This window comes from Acinonyx jubatus, chromosome X (assembly GCF_027475565.1).
Source record: "Acinonyx jubatus isolate Ajub_Pintada_27869175 chromosome X, VMU_Ajub_asm_v1.0, whole genome shotgun sequence".
NCBI lineage: Eukaryota > Metazoa > Chordata > Mammalia > Carnivora > Felidae > Acinonyx > Acinonyx jubatus.
In genome coordinates, this window is record NC_069389.1 from 31,283,726 (window position 1) to 31,309,838 (window position 26,113).

General features: G+C 37.0%; 1 protein-coding gene across 1 annotated transcript in view; it reads left to right on the forward strand.

Moving 5' to 3' along the window:
* The window catches only part of CFAP47 (cilia and flagella associated protein 47), a 545,688-nt gene that overhangs the window by 469,667 nt on the left and 49,908 nt on the right, over positions 1-26,113 (forward strand). Inside the window, exons 61-63 of the mRNA XM_053202225.1 lie at positions 10,666-10,825; positions 12,929-13,023; positions 17,416-17,568. Of these exons, the coding sequence (XP_053058200.1) occupies positions 10,666-10,825; positions 12,929-13,023; positions 17,416-17,568 (408 nt within the window). The remainder of the gene's footprint in view (positions 1-10,665; positions 10,826-12,928; positions 13,024-17,415; positions 17,569-26,113) is intronic.

A 26,113-nucleotide genomic window follows, 5' to 3' on the forward strand; every position in this document is an offset into this window, starting at 1 on the left:
TGAAGAATATCAGAATGGGTAAAATAAATATTAATAGACCCTCTTACTTCTTTTGAGTTCCTTAAATCTTGTTTGCTGTTTGAAGCAAAAATTACAAAATTTTGTGATATGGAATCTATTTATCTATTTATCTCTATCTCTATATCTATAATCTATCTAGAGAGAGAGAAAAAAGTCTTAAGATAATTATATTTGAAATGTGGACCAGATAAAGTGATCTAAGTGGAAATAAGGTATATTAACTATATTTTCTTATTTTCTGTATTTTTGATATTCTGGTGTCTGGGACCTTGTTGGGACCTGCCTCTCCCAGGGTTAGCTAATTCCTAAAGATAGTAAATGAGTCTTTTGGGAGAGCACCTTTTGTATGCAAACCAGCAAATCTAGAGCCTGTGCCTCCCACATCTCTTCTATTAGGCTTTTACGTTCTAGGCCAATATTCTCCTATCCTTATCACTCCAGGGTTGGGAACCCCTACACGCCAAAGCCTACTGAAATTACTCAAACTAGTCATCCCTAAACCTACTTGGCCTACTTACCCTACCTTGCCCATTACTTCCCATGAAAACCACAATAAAGACTCTCACCTGTTCCCTGCACCTCATGACTGACTGTGGTGCTTCTTCATGTGGCACTGCGTGGCATGGCACGTCTCCTGTTTCTAGGGGTAGGTGAGTATAAAAATTTCTTCATGACAGTCATTTCTGTGTCTGCATGTGTTACCACATGTGATTAAAACAAATCCTGGGTTCGTTTTAAAATGTACGTTACATACACTTCATTCAAAATAGCTAAACATTGTTACCTGTGGAGAGCAATGGGTTGTATATGTATATTAAATTATCACTTAAAAGAACTAAGATGGGGTGCCTGGGTGGCTCAGTCATTTAAATGTCCAACTCTTGAGTTCAGCTCAGGTCATGATCTCACAGCTTGTGAGTTCAAGCCCCATGTGAGGCTCTGCACTGACAGTGTGGAGCCTGCATGGTATTCTCTCTCTCTCTCTCTCTCTCTCTCTCTCTCTCTCTCTCTCTCTCTCCCTGCCCCTCCCCTACTCTTTCTCTCTCAAAATAAATAAATAAACTTAAACAAAAATAAAGAAAAGAACTAAGAATATAATATGAATATACTCAAAAGTACCATAAATCAGTTAGAATCCTAAAATATGTTCAAGTAACTCATGACAATGTCACCACACATAACATAAGACATGAAAGAAATAAAGTAGTGTTACAGGCATCTGTAAACACATAAACCCAACAACTTAGGGGGAAAAAAATGATCCATTTCTAGTGAATACCAAACTACTAGAATTCACCAAAGATGAAATAGTTAATATGAATAGTCATATAGCTATTAAAGAAATTTAATTCATAATCAAGAAATTTTCAGGCCTAGATGGCCTCAATGGCAAATTCTTTGAAACATTTTAAGAATTAACATTAATCGTTCTCAAACTATTATAAAAAAGAAGGAGGAGGAGAAGAAGAAACACTTTAACATATTCTGTGGCCAGCATTACCCTGACACAAACCCCAGAAAACCATAATCAAAGAAAACTACAGACTAATACTGTTCATGAAATTAGGCACAAAGATCTTTAACAAAATATCAGTAAATTGAATCCATCACCATATAACAAAAAATATGCCCACAACCAGATGGGGTTTATTCCACATAGAAAGGCTGGTTCAGTATTTGAAATTTCATTAATGTAATCCACCCTGTTAAAAAGATTAAGGGGAGGGGTGCCTGGGTGGCTCAGTCGGTTGAATGTCCAACTTCACCTCAGGTCATGATCTCGCGATTTGTGAGTTTGAGCCCTGCGTAGGGCTGCTGACAGCTCAGAGCCTGGAGCCTGCTTCGAATTCTGTGTCTCCCTCTCCCTCTGCCCCTCCCCTGCTCATGCTCTGTCTCTCTCTGTCTCTCAATAATAAATAAACGTTAAAAAAATTTTTTTTTAATTAAAAAAAAAGATTAAGGGGAGAAGAAACTGCATGCCGATCAATATAAAAAGCATTTGAATAAACCCAATATCAATTTCTTAGAAAACTCTTTACAACCTAAGAATAAAAGGGAATTTTCTCAACCTGATAAAGAGCTGACTTGATAAAATGATAGCAAATGTTGAATTTAATTATAAAACATTGAGTACTTTCTCTCTAAAATAGGCAGCAACACAAGGATGCCATTCTCATCACTTATTTAGCATACTACTGGATGTCCTAGCCAGTACAAAAAGGCAAACAAAGGGACCAGAAGGCAAATGGAATGCAAAGGAAGAAATAAACTGTCCTTATTTTCATATCACATGATTGCCAGGAAATCCTAAGGGATCTTTAAAAAAAAGAAAAAGAAAGATTTGTAGAAGTATTAGGTCAGTTCCGCAGGGCTACAGTAAACAAGAACAACATAGCACACATGCACAGATCATATTTATATATACTGGTAGTGAAAACATGGAAGCTGAGAGTAAAAACATAACACCATTTACAGTCTCTCCAAGTAAATAAAATACTTGGAAATAAATCTAACAAAACATATATATATGACCTATAAACTGAAAATGACAAAATCAAACAAAATATAAAGAAATTGAGAGATATGCTGTATTCATGAGTTGCAAAACTCAATATAGTAAAGATGTCAGTTCTATCCAAACTCATCCACAGGTTTATAATGCAATTCCTGACAAGATGCTCACACCTTCTGCAAATTTAACGCACACAGTGCTAAGCAAATAGTTCTTATATTTCATTAATAGCAAATTCCAAATGAGGAAAAATTAATAAATTGGACATCATCGCACTAAAATATTTTCCTCTGTAAAAGCCCATGAGAAGGTGATGAAATGGAAAACTACAAACTGGGAGACAGTGTTTGCAAAACTTGTGATAAAGGGTTAGTATCTAGAATATATAAAATGTACTGAAAACACACTAATAAAAATACAATTAAATTTAAAAATGATCAAAGAACATGAACATGTATTTAACCAAAGAGAATATACTGATGGTTGATAAGCACATGAAAAGGTGTTCAATACAATTAGTCTTTAGGGAAATGCAGAATAAAACCACAATGAGATTTTACTACAAACACATTAGAATGGTTAAAATAAAAAACACTAACAACATAAAATGTTGGGAAAGATGTGAAGAAACTGGATCGCTCATACACTGCTGGTGGGAATGGTAAGGGTGTGCAGAATATTCATGGCAGATTTATTATAATAGCCTAAATCCGCAAACAACTTAGATGCCCTTCAGTGGGTGAATGGTTAAACAAACTGGTCAGTCCATAACATGAAGTACAGCAATAGAAAGTATGGCAACACAAAAGAATGAAGCATTGATAAGCACAACTTGATTGAATGCCCAGGGAATTTTGCTGAGTGAAAAAGCCAACCTCAAAAATTTACTTGTGGTAAGATTCCATTTATTTAACATTCTTGATGTGAAAAATTTATGGAAATGGAGAATAAATTAGTGGTTGTAATGATTCAGGGATGGAGTAGGGGTTCATGTAGGGTGTCTATAAAAGGTCAACCAGAGGGATCCTTGTGGTGATGAAACTTTTCTATATCTTGTCTATATCAATATAAGTATTCTGGTTTTTATATTGTTTTATAGTTTTACAAGATGTTACCATGAGAGATAACTGGGTAAAGGGTACATGGGATCTCTCTTTCGTTTTCTACAACTGCATGTTTATAATATTTCAAATACTTTTGTACTGTATATGGATGATATCATGTTATAAGGGAATAGTCTAAAGGATAAAGGCATACACTGTGTTTGATATCTGTAGTAACTAAAGATGTTATTTGCAGTAATAATATGTTTTTGAAACTATTGCTACTTATGAATTGGAGACTGTCTTTAAGAGCTCAGTGCTTAGTGACATTTACTGTATGTGCTGCTGCCTAACGTAAAGCATGCCCAGTTCTCCAGATAATTATCATGAATGTTTATTAAATTATGTCAGCAGCTGAGTATGATTTCACATTTTTAATAAAATTTCTCTTCCTATTATGTCAAATGACTAATTTTTCACACAAATAAGCACAGGTTCCAATCACACAGATTTGTAATTATGATTTATAGCATAAAGCAGGTGGATTTCTTAGCTAGGCAGTGAAGCTACTAATTTTGTTGTAAAACACAAAGCTACAGCTTTTCTTATGCACAAATATCTGGATGCCTGCCCCTTAGAAAAGTCTCTATAACCTGAAATTTAGACCCACTTATGCCACTAGAACATTTCCATGCAGACAACAGAAATTGAACTTATTAAAATAGTTTATAAGGACTGGGCTTGTAAAGTGGAACCCAAGGTACGGTGCCCCCTTTTTTGGCCATTTTATGCAATTTTGTTAGTTGCAGAAATACAGGTAAATATTCTAAAAGAGATTCCTGTTCCTGTCCCCCTGACTTCCTGGAGGCCCAAGGCTCAGTCTTCTCTTCATTTCTATCCATGCTCATTCTTGATGAGATCTCTTCATTCAATCACACATGAGATTCTAAGAACTTCTAAGTTGATAGACCCAGCTTCATACTCTCCTTAAATCCAATTCATATAGCCATGTGCTATCTCCACAGTGCCCGCTACCGATGTCCACAAGGCTTCTCAAACTTCCTTAGGTGCTCTGTGCAAATGACACTTTATCAGAGAGGCCTTACTGACTCTCTCACCCTTTATTGTTTTATTTGCACCATACATATAAATACATTTTATTTATTGTTTGACTCCTAATGCATTCTGGAATGCATGACTCAGGAAAGCAGGGGATATATTTTTTTTTCACTATTTTATCCCTAGTGCTTATTATAGTGCATGGCTCATAGTATTTTTTGAATGAACAAGTGAAAGTATAAAATAATGTAGAATCAATGTATACTGTACAAAATGGGATTATGTGGATGGAACTGGAGTAGTACCTTCACCATAGCAAAACCTTGATATGTATATTATATTAGCTTCCTTTTTCATGAGAGGAAAATCTCAGAAATTGAAGTAACTTTCCCAGTGCTAGTGAGTAACAGAGCAAAGATTTAAACTTCTAAAGCTCATGCTCTACACTGTATCATAGAATATTCCTGCAGGTAAGGAGAGAGATCTTACACACACATACATACACATATGCACGTTTGCACACACCCATACACACACACACTACTTAGCATGGTGCAGGGGCAAGGAGGACATGGTAATTGATTGATAAGGTATATTTGCTGTAGTAGTAGACATTATTTTATTTTAAAATTTTCTGTGGGTAATTTTAATTGAAATTAAAAATAGGTACTTTCCAAGAAAATATTCAATTCCCTAAAATTAATTTTTTTAATCTTATCTTTTCTATTTTATATGTTTTCTATTTTCTATGTTTATAAGGAAACGTGTTATCATAGGGTATTACAGCTGGAAAGAACATTAAGGTATTCTGTTCCACACACTCCCGTAAAGCTCAAAACCCTGCTGTCATCACCATCAGTGTTTGTGTGGCGTGTATTTGATGGCCTTCAATCATAGAAAATTCTCTCCTTCACTGTGTGGTCGGGAGACTCTGATAGTGAATTTTTCATTCATTTTGAGCCGACAATGAAGTGTTTACATGAAAATCAATATTTTCTTTAAGTATTACTTTGTTTTTATTTTTGCTAATGTATTCTTGGATTTAAAAAGCAAACACAAAACGTGAACTTACAGGTGCTTAGTTCATGGTGTAAAATTTACCTTAGCAATCATATTTGTGTTGAATAACTCCAAAATCTTTTAAAACATTTTATGTGTCAAACTTAACATTTTTTTTCTAGTAAGCATGGATTTGTATCTTTTCCCCAGTTACCCATTTTATCAAATATAACCTTCCACTTAGTGCTTGCTTTTTCTATACTAGCCCCGTTGATAGTGTCTTCTTTGCACAACTTCATTGAAGCTCAAGCATTAGCTAGCTCGTCAAAAGATGGAGTAAAGCAGCAACAGGCTTTAATCCTTCACAAAGGAAACACAATCTCTGAAATGCTTTTCTTGCCGTTCATTAGATGCCCCATTCATTTGATGAGGTACACGTAGGAAGGGAAGAATGCTTCATCTATAGCTTTTCCGTGATTATAGCAGCCAAATAACAGCGTCAAGTTTCTTTATCTGCCCTATGTTTTGAGAGCCTGGAATTCGAATTTCTGTAAGCAAATTCAGTGGCATCCCATGCCTCAGCCTCTAGCATAACAAAAGAAAAGACAATTTCATGCATTAGTTTGCTAGGACTGCAATAACTAAATACTAGACTGGGTGGCTTAAACAAGATAAATTTATTTTCTCACAGTTCTACAGATTAGGGTCCAAGATCAAGCAATCGGTGGCAGGGGTGGGGGGGCTGGTTTCTTCTGAGGTATGATTGCCTTCCCACTGTGTCCTCACATGGTCTTTCCTTTGGGGTGTGCACATACCTGGTGTGTGTCTTTGTATCTGACTTTCCCTTTTTTATAAGGACACCAGCCATATTGGATTAGGGCCCACTCTAACAGTCTTATTTTAACTTAACCACCTCTTTAAAGGCCTTAAGTCCAAGGCCTTAAGTTCTGAGATATAGGAAATCAGGACTTCACCATATCAGTGCCATTATTAATCATAATTTAAAGATATTTGAAATCAGTTATTGAAAGTATAAAGTATCCAAGTAGAAAGTAGATAGATTTCATGTTTGAAAATAGTTGATGAGGGGCGACTGGTTGGTTCAGTTGGTTAAACATCCAACTCTTCATCTCAGCTCAGGTCATGATCTCACAGTTCGGGCCCCTTGTCAGGCTCTGCGCTGAGCTTGGAGCTTGCTTGGGATTCTCTCTCTCCCCTCCCCTTCTCTCTCTCTCTCTCTCTCTGTCTCTCTCAAAATAAACTTAAAAAAAAAAAGAAAGAAAATGGTTGATGAAAAGTCATGTTCATCTTGTACTCTTATTTAAAATTAAAATTTTAAACTTGGACTCTTATTTAAAATAAACCACTATAACAAAAATAATAGCATGGCTCAGGGTGCTAATATGTTTCATAGTATCTCTTTGATTACCTGACATGGGCCATTTCTAATGCCATGCTAAATATTAGAAATTATGCTGTGGGAAGCAGTAATGTCATACCACTAAAATGATTAAACATGACTCTCCCAGGATGAAATACTTTCATTACTAAAATGAGGATTATGCTCACTTTACTCTCTTGAGAAGATTTTCTTCTAAGAAGGCAGGAAATCTCATAGCCATTAAAGCATTGTACAACTTCTATATTTCAAATGGGAGATCAGTGCATAAATATTTCTAACACCTTTAATCAAAAGAGCAATCAAAATAGCAGTTTTAAAATATACTGAATAAAATTTGAATGCTAAGTGCAATGAGGCCATAGGAGATTTCAAAGGTAAAACAGTAATATCACCCTTTGTAACGTTTCCCAGACACTAAGCGTGAAGTATTATCAGGGTTTTGAAAAATTCTATAAATAATGTAAACCTCTCATAAAATATATCAGTCCATAAAATTAATTATGTAAAATAAAATGTGCATTCTTAAAACCCTTATTAGGGTTTCAAACCTCAAGAATGATAACTGTAATGGAAAAAAATAAATATGGGTGCAGTTAGTTTGTGTGCTTCCTCTATGGAAATGGAATAAAACAGACAGAGATAGGTTCAGAAAATATTTTGAGTTTAGAATATGTTTATCAACCTAATGAGTATAGTGATCATCATACTGGCTGGATTTCCTAGTCAGAGGATAGAAAAAACTAACGTGGTTTCTCTCACCCTCCTGCTAAATACATATGAAAATGCCAAAATAAGACTCTAGCAAGTCTGAAAAGTAAAACTATCTGAAAAGCTCTTCCAAGAATTTAGAAGCACGTCATGCAATGCCCAGATGAGAAATATAAAATAAAGGCCATATTCTTGCCCTTGGATGGATCATGAATAGACAAAAATGTCAGTGATCCCAAAAGTATAAATGTAGGATGATTGCATTAAAAGTACTATTTGCTACCCCATCCATTTCCTGGAACTAACTGTGTATTTCAAATGTAGAAAAATTCTTTTACAAAATGAGTTGGAGGAGGAGTCAGTTAGTCCCACTAGAAAATAAAGCATCTATAATTACGACAATGTGTCACTTACAAATGAAGAGAAAGAAAGACCAAAGATATCTAAGAAGTCCAGGAAAAGAGTCAAATATGTATGCACATGCCATGAAGGCAGCATTGCAAATCAGTGAACTTTTAAATAAGTGAGTTTGTATAACTAGTCCCCCATAGGAAATCGGTAACCTTGGAAACGTTCTTCTTCATTTCATATGTATGGATAAGTTACCGACGGATCAAAGAACCATAAAAATGAAAGCATATAGGTATTAAGAAACCACGGGTAGATTTTTTAGCAGATAGAAGTGGGAACAGCTTTCCCATCTCTACTCAAAGTGTTGCACAGGATAGTGGGAAAACCACGAAAATAAAACTCATTTGTGAGACACAAGATGAACTTGATAAATTCTCAAAGTTCTTGTTGATGTTAAATTTCAGTGATTTCATGTAATAACAACACAGTGCTTCTTACTATTCAAGCATATAATAACAATTAAAGAAACGATCACTTCAGCAGAGAACTGTGTCTACTTGTAGACTGCTAAAACATTATGGCTGCAAATAGGCTATTGGATTTTTAATTAAATGGGCTTATTTATCATAGCACTGTCTTTCCACACTTTCAATTCAAACATTATAAGAAAGCATGGTGTTGGCAATGAATTACTCTTTTGTATCTTTGTCTTGACTCCTTATATCATCTAAATGTCTAGGTTTTATTTTCAGTCATTCTAAAATCTATTTTTACTGATAACATAAAATTTTGTAAGGGTAAATGATCACTTCTTAATTTGATTTCCTTAGGGATACAGGGATGGTTTATTTAATGCCACTCTTACTCTTTTTATCCTATTCCAGCTCTTGCTACTTTTATCCATTTGACTACAATGATTCATTAAACATCTAGAGTTCATAAGGATGACGTTGAAAGTGACAGACATTGTTTAGATGTCTTAGTAAGCCACACAGTCTTTCATTGGGACTTTGGCAAATTGTCTCAATTCCTCCACCTCTAAAATAAGAAACATAGTAGCACAGAATTTACAGTGATTTTCTGAGAATGCAGTGAGGTATTGTGTGAAAAATACTTAGCACAGAGCCTGGCATATAGTGAGTACTCAATAAATACTAAGTGGTAATCATATTAGTTATTGTTATTAACTATGATAGGAGACATAAGAACATTTTCATTTCCTGAAGAACTAAAATTTAAAATTTGAAAATTTGGGGGCGCCTGGGTGGCTCAGTTGGCTAAGCATCCAACTTTGGCTCAGGTCACGATCTCACAGTCGTGGGTTCAAGCCGAGCGTCAGGCTCTGTGCTGACAGCTCAGAGCCTGGAGCCTGTTTCGGATTCTGTGTCTCCCTCTCTCTCTCTCTGCCGCTCCCCTGCTCATGCTCTGTCTCTGTCTCAAAAGTAAATCAACATTAAAAATAAATAAAAGAAAAGAAGAGAAGAGAAGAGAAAAGAAAAGAAAAGAAAAGAAAAGAAAAGAAAAGAAAAGAAAAGAAAAGAAAAGAAAAGAAAAAAATTTGTAGGAATTTGGAGGCGGGATGTTTTGCGGAGGGGCCATTTTCTGTTTCCTTTCTTGATGTCTTTAGTAGTTTAGTGCAGTGTTTTCATCTGAGACAAAATGGCTGAAAATCATTGATTTTATAACAAAGAATTTTTAAAAAACAGGATGTAGTCAGTAATCTTTTATTTTCTTATAAAGAAATAGTGTTATTCTTCAAAATAAAGGAGGACATCCCAGTACTTGTCCAATAGGTAGGATGTGCATGTTTTTTTCCAAGTGTGGTCACATGACCATCTGCTTCTGGATCCTGTGAGGAGCTACTTACACATGGAGCTTTTGGGCCCCAGCCCAGTCTGAATAAATCAGAATATATAGTTGGGGCTTAGTAAGCTCATATCTTACAAGTTTTGCAGGTGTTTCTTATGCAGAGTAAAGGTTGAAAAAGTCGAATCCATTTGAACACAAGAAAATGCTGTCGGTGTTTCTGTCTTCTGGTTTTTACAACCTGGCCTTTCTTTCACAAATAAGCTTCAGCTTCCCTCATGGATCAAGTAAATAAATGAACAGGTTGCTGGTAACAATTTTGGTGCTCCAAGCAGAAACCTGGCACTGTTATGGTCTAGAAAAAAAAAAAAAAAAAAGACAAGAAATTAAAGTGTCAAAAATTGCAGTACTTTGGCTTTTGGAAAATGTAGTAAGACTTGAAAAGACTCATGGGTTTTATGGTTCTTTTATCACTCTGGGAAACACAAGCCAGAATTCTCAACATTTCCTCATCCCTTCCAGCCTCTTCAGGAGAGGCTTCTTGCCTCAGGTTAAAATGTGTTTTTTTAATAGCATTGATGGCATTTGAGGAAAATTAGTGAAGCCAGTGAAGTGCCCTTATAATTTAGCATAATGCATTTTCTTGTTCCGAAGTGATTATGAAAAACTGATAACCAGTAAAAGAATTAGGAGATTATTTTCTGCTGTTAAAATTATACTCTGAAAATGTTTACCACATTAAAAATTAATTGTGTTTTTTACAGGAATCACATTGCCTCCTAAAGAGAATATAGATATCCCAGTGTTATTTATGCCCAAAACTATGAAATTACACAGAACAATGGTCATTGTTCAAATGATGAGGGCAAATAGAGAAAGTTGGCCTATTGACAATTTTGAAGAATTAGACACAGAAATGAAAAGGTAACTTATATATATTTATTTTTAATTGTTTTATTTATTTTTGAGAGAGAGTGCACAAGTGGGAGAGGGGCAGAAAGAGAGGGAAACAGAGGATCCCAGTGGGCTCTGCACTAACAGCAGCGAGCCTGATGTGGGGCTTGAGCTCACGAGCTGGGAGATCATGATCTGAGCTGAAGTCGGATGCTTAACCAACTGAACCATCCAGGTGCCCCCAAAAGGTAACTTTTAAATAAGAACATTTAAGGAAAATGATTTTATTTTGATTGGCATTGACATGATCACTTTCTTTTCTGTGTTATGTAACATAAAGTCCATGATTTTAAATTCTCTGAAGTGTTGAAATTTGTATGTTCGGAAGAGGAAAATACATTTGTTATATGGGCATAGTATATATCACTTGACGTTCAGAGTGATTTGAAGTTCAGGGTGATGAAAAAGTCAACCTTAAGTATCATGTCAGTGAATCACAGAGACGTGCAAAGGACTCCTTTTTGACTAGGAAAACAGTTACTGCTGAGACGCCAAATAATAAATCTCTAGAGAACAACCTGAAATAGCTTGTCTTGGCCAACTATAGGACTTGTGATACTGGCATTTACCAACTGATGGCACTGTGCCAGGAGGTATGACACCCTGAGCAAACACTGGCCTGACTACTGCCATACTGTGTCCTTGCAGGATGCGGGCCGCCTGTCCCTTCTTTGCTTCACTGAATTTTAAGCAAACTCCAATAATGATCAAACTATGTTTTCTCTGCTTTTATAGTTTAATTAAATAACAATCTAGAAATCTTAATTAAAACAAAATTCTTCCTATGGGTGCCTATTTCTTTTCCACATTTTTTTAAAGTTTTATTTATTTATTTTGAGAGAGAGGGAGAGCACGAATGGAGGAGGTGCAGAGAGAGAGAGAGAGAGAGAGAGAGAGGGAGAGAGAGAAAGAGAGAGAGAGAGAATCCCAAGCTGGCTCCATGCTGTTAGCACAGAGCCTAGTGCGGGGCTCTAACTCACAAACTGTGAGATCATGACATGAGTCAAGCTTAAGAATTGGACGCTTAACCAACTGAGCCACCCAGGCGCCCCTCTTTTCCACATTTAAAAAAATTCTTGGGGTGCCTGGATGGCTCAGTTGGTTAAGTGTCTGACTTCATTCAGCTCAAGTCATGATCTCACAGTTCATGAGTTCGAACCCCGTGTCGGGTTCTCTCCTGTCAGCACAGAGCCCACTTCCCATCCTCTATCCTCCTCTTTCTCTGCCCCTCCCCTGCTTGCATGTGTGTGTACTCTCTCTCTCTCAAAAATAAACATTAAAAGAAAATTCTTTCCTGTGAACCCATTAGTGTCCATTCTGCCATAATTTTTACCATTCCTACAGTCAGAACTGCCTGTCTATTTGTGGATCCCAATGTAAAATGAAAATGTGGGGGCCTTTGTTCAAAATGGTTAACAATTTCAAAGCACTTATTGCTATGTGTTAAACACGCATGGACCAATTCTAAACATGGGGTCCTCGTGCTATTTGTTGCACAGGTCACATGCTCATGCAGCTGGTCCTGCCTGCTGTGTCTTATGTTTCATTTCTAACAAGAAAAGCCCATTTCAGCAATGACCAGAACCATGTCCTAGTACTGTTGTCATCTTGATGGTTTTGGCAAATGCCCTCTTTCGTTTAGATAAGTAAAAGTAAATTCCTTGTCACCTTCTGAAGTCCTGTACTCAATGGCATTTTTGTGTTTTATGCCTCACCTGTGCAATTTAGAATACAACCCACAGGACCTGTGTTACCTCTGATAAATCATGTTTTAGTCACATCAGTAAATGCCAATACTGACTTTTAAAAGTAGGGGGAAAGTTCTTCAATTTTAACTTCCATCTCATGATGGTTGTGTTACATTTTTCTTTGTGATAATTTCCCAGGGTTTGCTTTGACATGTTTATAACATTTGCAGAAAATGATTTGTATTTCATAGTTTTCCTCTACCGAAGTTTAAATTCATGAGCTCTGCTAAAATACCATTAGGTTAAAAATGAATATTCTCTTTTATGCTAGTATTCAAAGTGTTCATAGTTTTTGTTCACTCTTCCTCATTTAATTTCTCATTAGAACAATGGGAACAGCAAGTAGAGAAATCCCAGAAATACACTGGATATACCCTATTCTTGGACTCCCACAGGCACTATATCCTAAATGCCCTCCAGGTAGGTATATTTTAGAATCCGGGAATACCAGGATTCAAAGGGATCGATCACAGAGGTTCCCTTATTCCCACCCCCTTCTTATACAAGTGAGAGAATGAAGGTGCAAAGAAAGTCGTGAACTGAACAGCCCTACTGATGGGAGCGCTGGGACCGATTCTGGTCTCCTCACAGTAAGTCCAACGATCCTTCCACCAAACCATACCATGTCCTGTTGTTCTTCCAGTTGGTGAAACCTAGAAATCAGCTAAGATTGCAATAACATTAGCTTCAGGCCCCTGTAGCCCACAGTCGTGAGGCCCCTGGAGCCCTGCTCTAGATCTATCCAATCCTCAGGTACTTTGGTTCTTGGGTCACATTTTTTTGCCAGATTCCAGCTTCTGTGCAACTTGAAGTCTCATCCAAGAACCATCCAATGGGGACACTGATCCCTCTATTCTCAGTTGTCCCAGACACTAAAGTTGTACGATGTCCTCCAAAAACCGGTCAGAATGTACTCAGGGTTTCTAGGAGGTTCACTTCACTACCATATACACAACATAAAATCCCTCCCCTTAAAAGGCCTTTCTCTTTCTCAGTGAGCCCTCTTTTTCTCCACATACTCCAAACTTCTCTCAAGCTTCCTTGTGTTCTCTTTCCTCAATACTCTTCTCACTTCTGCATTCCTAGGTTTTCTCATTTTCTTCCCACAGCCTAAGAAATGCAATTCCTCTTGGATATCCATAAAGCAACCTCTTACTAGGCCTTAGGCATAGTTCTTCATAACTAACGATTGCTGAATTGCTCAGCAGCGCAAGGGGATATCTGTTTTGGAGCCCCCCCACTCAACCAACACAGATGAGCTGAAAGCAGTCTTGAAATTTTGAATTTTTCTGCTCTTTCTGATACCAACCTTTGGTAGTGAAATAGAGTTAGTCTTCTGCTGGCATATATTATGTCACCACACTGAGAAAGAAGAGAAAATACTAACTTTTGCTTGTGGATAATAGCGTTTCCCTGGATACATTGAAGGCCAAGGTTACATATTTCCTTGTGTCGTTTAATTTCAACGGGAGTAAAAATCCACATATCTAGCAGTACCTTTGACAGTAAATGTCATTTGTTTTCCTTGAAGTATTTTTGCTCTTGAGTTAAAAAATTATCAACACATAAATGTTTCAAATATACTAAATTATCTTCTGACTGCTTCACAAACATGCCAAAACATTTCTTTTATTTCCTTCTAGAAGAAAATTGTTTGTATACTTTCCATAGAGCTGAACTGTTCAAAATTTATGATGCAGTCATCTGATCAAAGTGATGTAATAAAGCCTAGACATTACTCTGTTGAAATACTAAGAGCAGTGTTGCTGATGTTGATGGCAGACACAGTTTTGTTTTTCCCAGATTAAAGCTTTAAAGCAGGCTTTTTTCTTTCAGTCTGAAACAAAGCCTATGCAAACATAAAGGCATAAATTTCTTGCACAGTTTTCTTCAAAGAAAGTTAAGCATGCTGCAAAAACAGAAAGGCATTTTCCATCAAATCACTTCTCTTGGTAATTACTTGATTTTTAAATTAAGTATGAGTTCTATAAATAGTCTGTGTCGCGTTAGCACAACCCCGTAGTAACATCAGTGTTCTGAAACAGATTGTATACCAGTTATTAAATCATTTTAGCAGAATTCTAAAGCCTATTCTAGTAATTATTTTTATCTACAAATGCCCTTGAGAAGAAAAAATGAGTACAATTATATAAATACATATTGCTTCCTTTCTGTACAGTCCATCCTTCATTCTTATGAACACATCAGAGATAACACATTGCTTTCTCTGCTCAGCTGTATCACCATCGATGTTTATTGTTTCTCCTCTGTTTTTATGTGTCATTCAGGTTATTCTTAAACCCAGGGTACTTTTGTCATTCTCTGAGCCACCTTTTTTGTGTGTGTATTCCTATCTGCTCCTATCCTTTGGGACAGATAATTAGAAAAGGACTCCACTACTGTCACAGTGTGAAGACAATGGAATGTGAATCCACTGTGATTGAGAAATCCGTGCATTGCCAGGGCACTAATTTCCATGGGACTTAGAGGGACAAGACCAGTGACATGATACTAATTGTAACTTTGATCACACTAATTTCCAATTTAATGCTTTAAGACTGAAGCTAATTAAAACCAAAGAAGCTTGTACATTTCCCTCAGTCATGTCAACCCTCTTAATCCACATCTTGTATTTCACTACTTATTCTAAGTCCAAAATGTTCAATACCAACCTGCAAATTTTAGAATTAAAAATAAATTGATGTTATATATTTTTGTACTATAAATGTGATATGTATAGTGAAAACACATAAATTGGAGGATATTATCTAGTTGTACAGTTTAGATGATTGTAGTATTATTGGTGCCACACAGTATAGTGCAATACATTTTAAAAGGTTTTTTGGGGGTACCTGGGTGGCTCAGTTGGTTAAGCGTCTGACTCTTGATTTTGGTCTGGTCATGATCTCACAATTTGTGAGTTTGAACCCCGCATCAGGCTCTGCAATGTCAGCGCTGAGCCTGCTTGGGATTCCCTCTTTACTCGTCCCCTGCTCACTCTCTCTCTCAAAATAAATAAACTTTTTTTAATAAATAGGCTTTTTTATATTATCATTCCCTTTTATCCCTTATATTAAATTTATGTTTTATGTGCATCTGAAGTGATAAAAATATAACAGTTAATATATTTTTGAGAAACAGTATTTTTATTTATGTGGATGTGGGTTCAGCTTTTGGCTTTGTCCAGCCAAGCCCAGGATGGCAGAAAGGATTACTCAAGAGTCCGTACAAGTCAAGAGAGGTGAGAGGGAGGCAGAGGGAAGTCTCCCAAAGCTGCTCTCAAGCTCCCTATTTATTTATTTATTTATTTATTTATTTATTTATTTATTTAATGTTTATTTACTTTTGAGACAGAGAGAGAGAGAGAGTGCTCAAGCAGAGGAAGGACAGAGAGGGAGACACAGAATGCAAAGCAGGCTCTAGACTCTGAGTTGACAGCCCAGAGCCCAACGTGTAGACGTGGGGCTCAAACTCATGAACTTTGAGATCAGGACCTGAGCCTAAGTCAGATGCTTCACTGACTGAACCACCCAAGTGTGCCAAGCTCCCGTATTTATTGAGCATACATTTAGGGAAACAATCAGCACTATGTCGGTGGGCTACGTGCCAGTAAGAACATATAGAAAATGTCAGAAAAACAAGTTAAAACGGGGTAAAATATTCCATGCAATAACATGGCCTAAGGAATTTATGAGCATAGGCAGGACCTAACCCCTAGATACACATTACCCAGGTAAGCAAGGCATGGCTGCTGTTTTCAGCAAGGCCAGAAAGCAGTGTTCTGCTTTGCAATGTATTCCCTATAATCTCCTAACCCAGGATATAGCTATTTGATTTCCCACATGTGGACTCTAGTATACTTGGCCCCATGATATTATAGAGCTAATGCCAAAGGAATACATTAATACTCCGATGTGTAATGAGTAGTTGTACATAGAAACAACATTTTGGTTTCTCACAAGATCACTGACACTTCTTCTATACTTGATATAAGAAAACATTGAAATTTAATTTATTTAAAAATATATAAAGTTTTAATGCTATATGTTAAATTAATATGTAATTAAATTTTAACATTAATTTTAAGTACTTCATTAAAATTTTATTTTTAACTGTTAGTGTATTTTTTGTAAAGATTTTATTTTTAAGCAATCTCTACACCCAACATGGGGCTTGAACTCACAAACCTGAGACCAAGAGTTGCATGCTCTACTTACTGAACCAGCCAAGCGCCCCTATTAGTGTATTTTGTAAATGTAAAGCAATTCACAAATGAGAATCAAAATATTTTACTGAAATGATTTAAACATGAATTTTAAGGTACAAGTAAATAAATAGTAGGAAATCTTTTTAAAGTGTTATTACAAAATAAATGTCACAGAACTTATTTTTAAAAATGATTTGAAGGTGTTTGCTGTAATATAATTTTATAAGTAGAGTTTGGTAATTACCACAATGAACATACAGATAGCTGAAAAATTCATGTGTTCATGGCCACCAGTTGAATTACTGACATAACTAGGTCAGTTCCTGAATCAAATTTTACATCCTAATATACTCTTCTGAAATGCAGTGTGTACCTTCCAGATTAACCTCTTGTCATACTATTTTTATATATTATTTAATATTCTTATTTGCTTTTAAAATGTCAATGTATATACATATTGCATGACTGTGTGTGGTGTGTGTGTGTGTGTGTGTGTGTGTGTGTGTGTTAATGCCAGACACAGTAAGTCAAAGTATGCTAAAGGATATTTTTCATGACATAATTCATTTTCTTCCATCTCAACTGGAAATATTTCTCTCCTGTAGTTGTTATAAAATGTCAGTCCAGGAAGCGGGTAGAAGAGGAAGTGGAAGTCACGCTGACTGGTGATTTTTTTGGAGAAAATCCTATCTTAGATTCAACAGATTTTGTAGTGATTCCAAAAAGAAATTCATGTAAATTTCACGAAGATGTGGATGGTAAGAAAACGACAGTCATGGATATCAAAAATGGTAATAAGTAAGATTCAGTTTCCTTAAATTGCAGGATTATTCAGGTACATGAAAATCCATGCCCAGTATTTTTCACTTACAATATATCATTAAACATTGCCCAGCAAGTGTTCAGTGATGTTTGTTTTCTTCACATAGTGGCTATTTCCAAAAGGAAAATAATTATAGTCGTTGATGGATTTATAAGAATCACTTATGATTCTGTCATCAGTGAAAAGAGAAAAAACTGTAGAAACTGTAATTTCCATGTCCCTTCAATTTTTTATTAAAGTTTATTTATTTATTTTGAGAGAGAGAGAGAGTAGGCAAGGGGCAGAGAGGGAGAGAGAGAAACCCAAGCAGGCTCCACACTGTCAGCGTGGAGCCCGACTCGGGGCTTGAGCTCAACTCCGGGCATGAACTGGAGATCATGACCTGAGCCGAATCAAGAGTTGGACACTTAACCGACTGAGCCATCTAGGAGCCCCAGTGCCCTTTCAGTTTTAATCTCTTCCTTTACTCTCTCTTTCTAATTTAAAGAACATGATTCAAGTCATGTGTTGCAGCTTTAAATTCAGAAATACAACCTGCAATAAAATGTTCCTTATTTAGGGGCACCTGGGTGGCTCAGTCAGTTAAGTATCTGAGTTCGGCTCGGATCATGATCTCACGGTTGGTGAGTTCAAGCCCCGTGTGGGACTCTTTGCTGACATCTCAGAGCCTGGAGCCTGCTTCTGATTCTGTGTCTCCTCTCTCTCTGCCCCTCCCCTGCTCACACTCTCTCTCCCTCTCTAAAAAGTAAGTAAACATTAAAAAAATTTTTTTTGCAAGTTCCTTATTTAAATATATTGAAAATGTGACATAAGTTAGATGTAATCCTCAAATAAATTTTGTATAATAATCCCTCTGAAATTTAAAGTCTTAAAGAAAACTTTCACAAAGTTAACATGAAGATCTGGCAAAATCAAATCTCAGTGATGCAAGATCTGTTTTTCAACTGTCTTCCAGATGACCTAAAGTAGAATTCTCCTATTTCACATTGAAAGGGAAATTTCCTATGGCAGTATTTTATTAAAATCAAGGGGAAAATCAATGTTTATGTATAATTTGAAAAACCAAACCAACCATGTAATTAAGTGTGAAATTTCTGCAGAAACAAAATATCCTCCATAGTTTTCTCATTCATATCTATAGTTTTTTACTTTACTCTCAATATTATTATCTTTGTGTCTGATTTAATTATTTCTGTGATAAAAGAATATAAATGAGATATAACTGAAGAGAGTGCTAGAATACATGAGTATAGAAGGAGTGTACAAGAGAGTAAAATAGTTTTTAATTTTTTGTAATAGTGGCTATTTTTTAAATGTTTATTTTTGAGAGAGAGAGAGAGAGAGAGTGTGCGCATGCACATGCAAGCCAGGGAGGGTCAGAGAGGGGAGGACAGAAGATCCAAAGCAGGCTTCATGCTGTCAGCACACAGCCCAGTGTGGGGCTCAAACTCACGAACTGTGAGACTATGACCTGAGCCAAAGTCTGATGCTTGACCGACAGAGTAACCAAGGAGCCCCTAGTGGCTATTTCTATTAAATAATAAATGCTCATTTTAAACAATTCAAGAAATTTCTGGTGATATGGATAGCCGCCCGCAACTCAAGTCAGTCCTACTCCAGTGGTTGTTACAACATAATAAATTTGATATTTACCCCTTGTGCTTCCAGCCACACCTGAGGGATGGAAACATGCCAGTAATTTAACCAGCTATTTTAACCAAGACCAAATAACAACAAGAAACAAGACAGGCTTATTTCTCTTTCACACGAGAGCCTAGACTTGTAGCAGGTCCAGGGAGTGTGGTGCCTATGTCCCCTGAGATCACCCAGGGACCCAGGTTCCTTTTCTCCCTTTGCTGCACCATCCACTGTGTTGTCCTCATCTGCATATCAGTTGTGCAGGGACATCTGCAGTGGAGAGCAAGCTGGTTCCCTTTAAAGCTGTGACCTGAAGATGCCCACGTCATTTCTACTTGCATCTCATTGGTCAGAACTCAGTCATACGGCTACATCTCACTGCAACTGAGGCCGGGAGAGGTAATCTCTTTGTCCAGGCCCAGATGAAATTGCCAAAAAAGAAGAAGGGAAAAACATAACTGTTGGGAAGACAAGGAGCAATCTCTGCCGTAGTGTATTTACTATGGACTGGTAAGATCTATCTATTGTCAATCCATCCCAAAGTCCTTACTGGAAACTTTTAATACGTTAAATATTTTTCTGGGCCTGGAAATTCATACCTCCCATCTCTCTCCTACCATGAGACTTCTGTCCCCACTCTTTAGGATAGAGTTTTAGTCACTTTCTTGGCAACATGTCAGGTGTCCTACTGTTTAGCTTCGTTTGTTGAAGTTGTAAAATGTAAAGCTGAGGAGTTTTGTTTTTTGGTTGTTTTTTTTTTGTTTTTTTTGTTTTTTGTTTTTTTTTTTTTTGTCTGCTTTTCTCTGCATGCCTACCTTTCTCGTCTCTTTTGTGGCCCACTTTCTCTTCCTACTCATCAACTTATACACATGGCTCAGTCATGATCAGTCAATCCTCTTTCTCTTCCAAACACCCTTGGTGTCTTCCAAAATAGATCATTCAAACTAGGGTTTTGTTCTTTGCAGACAAGCATTCTGAGAGTAAATATAGAAGCAGATCTGGAAATCATAAATATTTCTTAAGTGAATCACAAGAATGTCAGGATAACCTGTCCCCCCAGCCCCCCACACACACACACACAATCTCATTATAAGATTTGGAAGGTAATGTTTTAAAATCTGGAAATGGAATTATGAAATGAGGACCTATGTTACATGCACCCAATGCATTTCATAAAATCTTTGGAATTACAAAAAAAAAATAGTTCACACTAATTATTATCTTTTTATTTACTAGCTAGTTATTGATAATATGAACTATATGATTGCACAGTGAAACATTTAATTTTAATTATGTTAATTTATTAGATATTTCTTTTTTCTGTTTGATTGGATTTTAGTTTTTGTAATTGCAGGAATGTCAACTTACTCATAGACTGTTTAAATTTATAAAAAATGAAATAAATTTATATGAGGAGAGGGGAATTTTCTATTGCAAGCCTGTTCAATTGCTTTTTATTTTTAAAATTTATTTATTGAGAGAGAGAGAGAGAGAGAGAGAGCACGAGAGGAACAGCAGAGAGAGAGGGAGAAAGAGAATCCCAAGTAGGCTCCATGCTCTGTGCTGAGCCTAAAGCAGGGCTTGATCTCACGACCATGAGATCATGACCATAAGATCATGACCTGAGCCGAGATCAAGAGTCAGATGCTTAACTGACTGAGCCACCCAGGTGCCTTAATTACTCTTAATTTTAAAGAATATCTGTTCATAATGAAATCAGACTGATGCAATCCATTTCCATTTATCTCAAAAATGTTATTATAAGTTTAGTACAGATTTTGCCTTACTGAATCACGTAGTAGCATTAGAGAAATGTTGGAATTATAAGTGAATGAAACCCTGCTGATTTTCTTGTCTTCAATGAAAAATTCTGATTGTTTATGTAGATCAGGGATAAAAATACTGTGTTTTTAATCTCACTAGTCATTTACATTTATTTATTTTTGAGAAACAGAGTCAGACAAAGCATGAATGAGGGAGGGGCAGAGAGAGAAGGAGGCACAGAATCTGAAGCAGGCTCCAGGCTCTGAGCAAGCAGTCAGCACAGAGCCTGATGCAGGGCTTGAACCCATGAACTGTGAGATCATGACCTGAGCCTAAATCGGACGCTCAACCAACTGAGCCACTCAGGCGCCCCTAACCTCAGAATTCAAATGTGTAACACAACTGTCAATTTCCAGTGATAAATCTAAGCACTTTTTATTGAAATGGAACATAATTTTAATAAACAGCCAACTTATAGTAAATGTCCATTACCTTTCTGAAGTGAAGTAATTGTTTTGTGTGTCATCCTGCTGTGCTTAAATACGTTTTAATAATTGTGTGTTCAAACCTTGATTTCTATTTGCAGTCTATCTTGTTGAAGGCAAAACGTTGATGCTTCTGTGACACTGTGAAGCAAAGTACAGAAATACTCATATATGAGAACCATTTTAATATGTGCTTGCTACATTAAATTACCTGCATTATACCTTTGTCAGGTTGCAAGCTAAAAAAAAATTATAATTCTGATCATAGAAATTGATTAAATGTTATTACTGAAAAAAATCCACTTCCTTCTATATAAGCAAGGTCTCTAAGGAAGCTGCCAATATCATGTTGGGAGGTTTGAAAGGCATATTAAAACAACTTCTCAGGGTGCCTGGCTCAGTTGGTTAAGCATCTGACTTCGGCTCAGGTCATGATCTTGCAGTTCATGGCTTCAAGCCCCACATCAGGCTCTGTCCTGACAGCTCAGAGCCTGGAGCCTGCTTTGAATTCTGTGTCTCCTTTTCTCTCTCTCTGCCCCTCTCCCACTCATGCTTGCTGGCACTCTCTCTCTCTCAAAAATAAACATTAAAAAAAAGACAACCTCTCACAAATAGCTCTTGAAAATACGCCTTTTGATATGGCTTATATTTCACTGCTTCATTACTTTTCATGATGAGAAATAATAGTTAATATTAAAAAAAAACAATTTGAAAGGTTTTCAGGCTTATCTCTTCCCGTGATTCCCCCTAAAATAATTTTTTTCTGTGTTAAATACCACCAAACTCAAAGAGCTCATCTATTTTTTTGTCTGAAGACATTTTAATTTGTGAATGTTTCTGTTCTGAACCATGTCCTCTATAGAAGTAGATTTGTTCGGTCCCCTCCCAAACTTAATGTTTTTCTCTATCTTGATGGTACCTGAATATTTGATAAATCCATTAACCTTTCCTTTGGTAAGATCTTGGTTCTTTTCCCTGCCCATGTTTGAAAGATGCGACCAACTTGCCTGCACTCTCTGTAAGTCTGCCTGCTTGGCTTTCCCTTCTCACCTATTTCTTTAAGAACAAGTCTGACCACACTGTCGGCATACTATATTAGTCTTCAGTGTATATACAGGCAAACCAGCTCTTTTTCTCTGTGTAATTTCATTAGAGTTTACCTAGCACATTAATGTTCACATGAGTCATGTTGTTCAGCCAGTTTGCCCTTCCACTGGTCTCCTAAATCCATGATGGTGGAAATTTAAAAACTCTCTGGCTTGGACTGTGATGAGGGTTTAGGTGTGATCACTAATTAAACCCTTACATTCCCTCATCCAAGTTTATGACCAACTGAGAAGTAGATTAGAAATAGGCAGATGGAGGGGCACCTGGGTGGCTCAGTTGGTTAGGCATCTGACTTTGGCTCAGGTCATGATCTCATGAGCCACGAGTTCGAGTCCCACGTCTGGCTCGGTGCTGACAGCTCGGAGCCTGGAGCCTGCTTTGGATTCTGTGTCTCCCTCTCTCTCTGCCCCTCCCCTGCTCGTGCTCTGTCTCTCTCTCTCTCAAAAATAAATAAACATTAAAAAAAAAATAAGGCAGATGAAGATCAAAAGGTTACCTCCATGAATTATAAAGGTGAACTGAAACGTGACCTTGGCACTGTGGCCTCATTGGGGCTTATTAATTAAACCTGCCACCAAAACGAAGTGAATTCACCCCCAAACTAGTCACTTGTGTAGGCTCCTGGCAAGAGCAAACAACCTACCCATGAAGAAAGCAGAGAAAGTATACATTCGGGATTCAAGGCACTGGGAAAGAAAGAAAAAGTTCTGCTCATCTGCTCATATTCCATTCCTTCACCAATATTCACTGATCAAATACATTGCTTTTCCTCCTATGGCAGGTCATAATGGAGGAGGCAGATTGATGCAGAGATTTTCTTTTCTTCCTCTACTTTTCCCTTCTTGTGAGTGAATAGACCCCTCCAGGTAAACATGATAAATAGGGGATAAGAATCCTCGCTGCTCCCTTCCCATCAGTCTCCTTTTATCTTCATCATCCTTACCTAAGAGTTCAAAAAAATCCTACCAGGCCTCATTAAATGAAAATGCCCGGACTTCCCTGCTCTCTTTCCACCCTGTCTTCTCACACACACCATTGAGTTAACCAGGATTGATCACTTTCATATCTTTTTCATTCAGCAACAGTCTTGCGAGCATCTTTGCTGGCAGATACTTTCCTGAGCCCCAGAGATGCCAAAATTAACAAGTCACACAGACTGTTGTCAAAGAATTCAAAGAACATCTGTCCAATTTGTGCACCTGTAGTATTTAAATCAAGTGGTATTGCCCTACTGAAATATTATTATACATGGATATTTAGACTGTATTTTGCAATGTCACTTCCGTAAGATTACAAGTTACTCTGCGTGGGCATAATTTCCCCCTAATTGTATTTGTTCTTCCTAAGTAATTCTTGATCTATGCAGTCTTTGTGCCTCCCTGGGGATTAGTTCATTCAATGACTATCTCTATGAGACTTTTTCCGTGGGAGTGGTTTTATTGTTTAGGGTTAGAACTGCACATCAGATTCATGCCTCTTTTATTTTCCAAATGTTCTATACTTGAGGCCATTTTTCTTTGATTATTCTCTTATCTTTTGTGTGTGTCTGATTTGCTAGTTTATGTGTCACACTGGTCTCCTTCCAGCCGTCTTGCTGTATGTTGTTTGTATGTCATATGTAAATTTGGTCTGTGGTTTGGTCTGTAACCACAAACAGCTCCTGAGAAACCTGTCATTGGTCCTCCCCTTGGCCTCCAGATTTGCTACTTTCCTCTGTTTCTGTTCATCTTACTTTCTCTGCTGAACTCACTCTGTTAAGGCCTCAGTCCCAACTGTTCTAATGAGACCACCCTTGACAAGATGATCACCCTTATCCAGTGTGCCTAAGCCTGTGGTCAGATTTGTGTCCTGAGCTTACTCAGCCTGTCATCAACATTTACCATTTGACCCAGTTGAAGGACTTCCTGCTTTTAGTTTTCATAACTAGTCTTAATATTTGTATCACATTGGTTGTCTCTTCTCCATTTCGCTTGTTGGCTCATCTTCTTCTGACCAGGATCTAAATGTTGGAGTGACCAAGGGCTCTGCCCTGAGGGCTGCCACACACCAGTACATAGGTTATGTCCTGAACATTTCCAGAAGCTGCTAATGGTATCTTCTCAGCAATTGTGCCATATGACAGGCCTGATATCCTAGGTGAAGTATAGAGCCAGATACCTTGGGTTCTTCCATTTAATCTCTTTAGGGCCTTGAGAAAATTACTTTACCTCTCTATAAACTCAGTTTCTTCACCTCTAACATGGAGATAATAACGGTATCTACTTCATAGGATATTTCTGAGGATTAAATATGTAAATGCGTGGAATCCTTAGAAAGCATATTGTTCTCAGTGTGTGTTCTGTAAGTGTTAGATCTTATGATTATTATCACTCAAAGCTCTCGTTGGGTATTTTGTGACACTGATGTACTAGAGTGTCCATCTTCAGTCACTGACAAATGATGTTTTAAAATGGAAACATGGTCCTCTAAATGTCATTCAGTAGGTTTTCTCATTAATGCACACAAGAGTATTCTATGAAAAAAAAGGTACAAAAATATGGGCCCTAAGTATTGGATAGAGACTAATGCTGGATGCTGATTGCCAAGAGTTCAGATCAATATTTATGTTACAAGAAGTCCCTTTACTTTTTCTTTTTGGTACCTTGTTTGGAATGAAATGTGTAAGAAGAGCATCACATGCGTGGCCCCTTTCTTCCTTTAATTTTTCATGTTGTGGGGGCGCCCGGGTGGCTCAGTCGGTTAAGCGTCTGACTTCGGCTCGGGTCATGATCTCGCACTCTGTGAGTTCGAGCCCCGTGTCGGGCTCTGTGCTGACAGCTCAGAGCCTGAAACCTGCTTCAGATTCTGTGTCTCCCTCTCTCTCTGCCCCTCCCCTGCTCATGCTCTGTCTCTCTCTCTCTCTGTCAAAAATAAATAAACATTAAAAAATTTTTAATTTTGCATGTTGTGGTTTACTGTACTTGTAGTCAGAGTGGAGGAACATGCAGTTATTTTAAATTAATCAAAATGTCTGGTCTATTAGATGACCTTATGAAAGTGAAGTAAAAACATGTTAATGAAATACCCCTGCCAAAAGATTTGCAACTTTGTAAAAAAATAAGAAGAGTCGCTCATTCTTCATTACCTGTTCAAAGAGAATAGTTGTAGGTAGTTTATCCAATAATCTCCATTTTCTTTGAATACTGTCTTCATCTGTTTCAAATTTGTCTTTAGCACTCAATTCATTCCTTCTGTGATTAGGATGTTCTCACAAATGTGTATGCCTGTTATTAATGAAGAGAGAACTGCAGAAATTTAGGGAAAGAACATGAATAACCACGTTCATTATTCCTCGATAGTCTTTTCTCCATAACTAAGACATTTTTGTTGGGTTTGCTTTGACGTGTATTTCTTACAGATTAAAATGCATATGGTATTAATAATACATTATTTGAAAGTGTATTTTGTAAATTAATTTGTTATAATTCAATACTTTTGGATTATTTA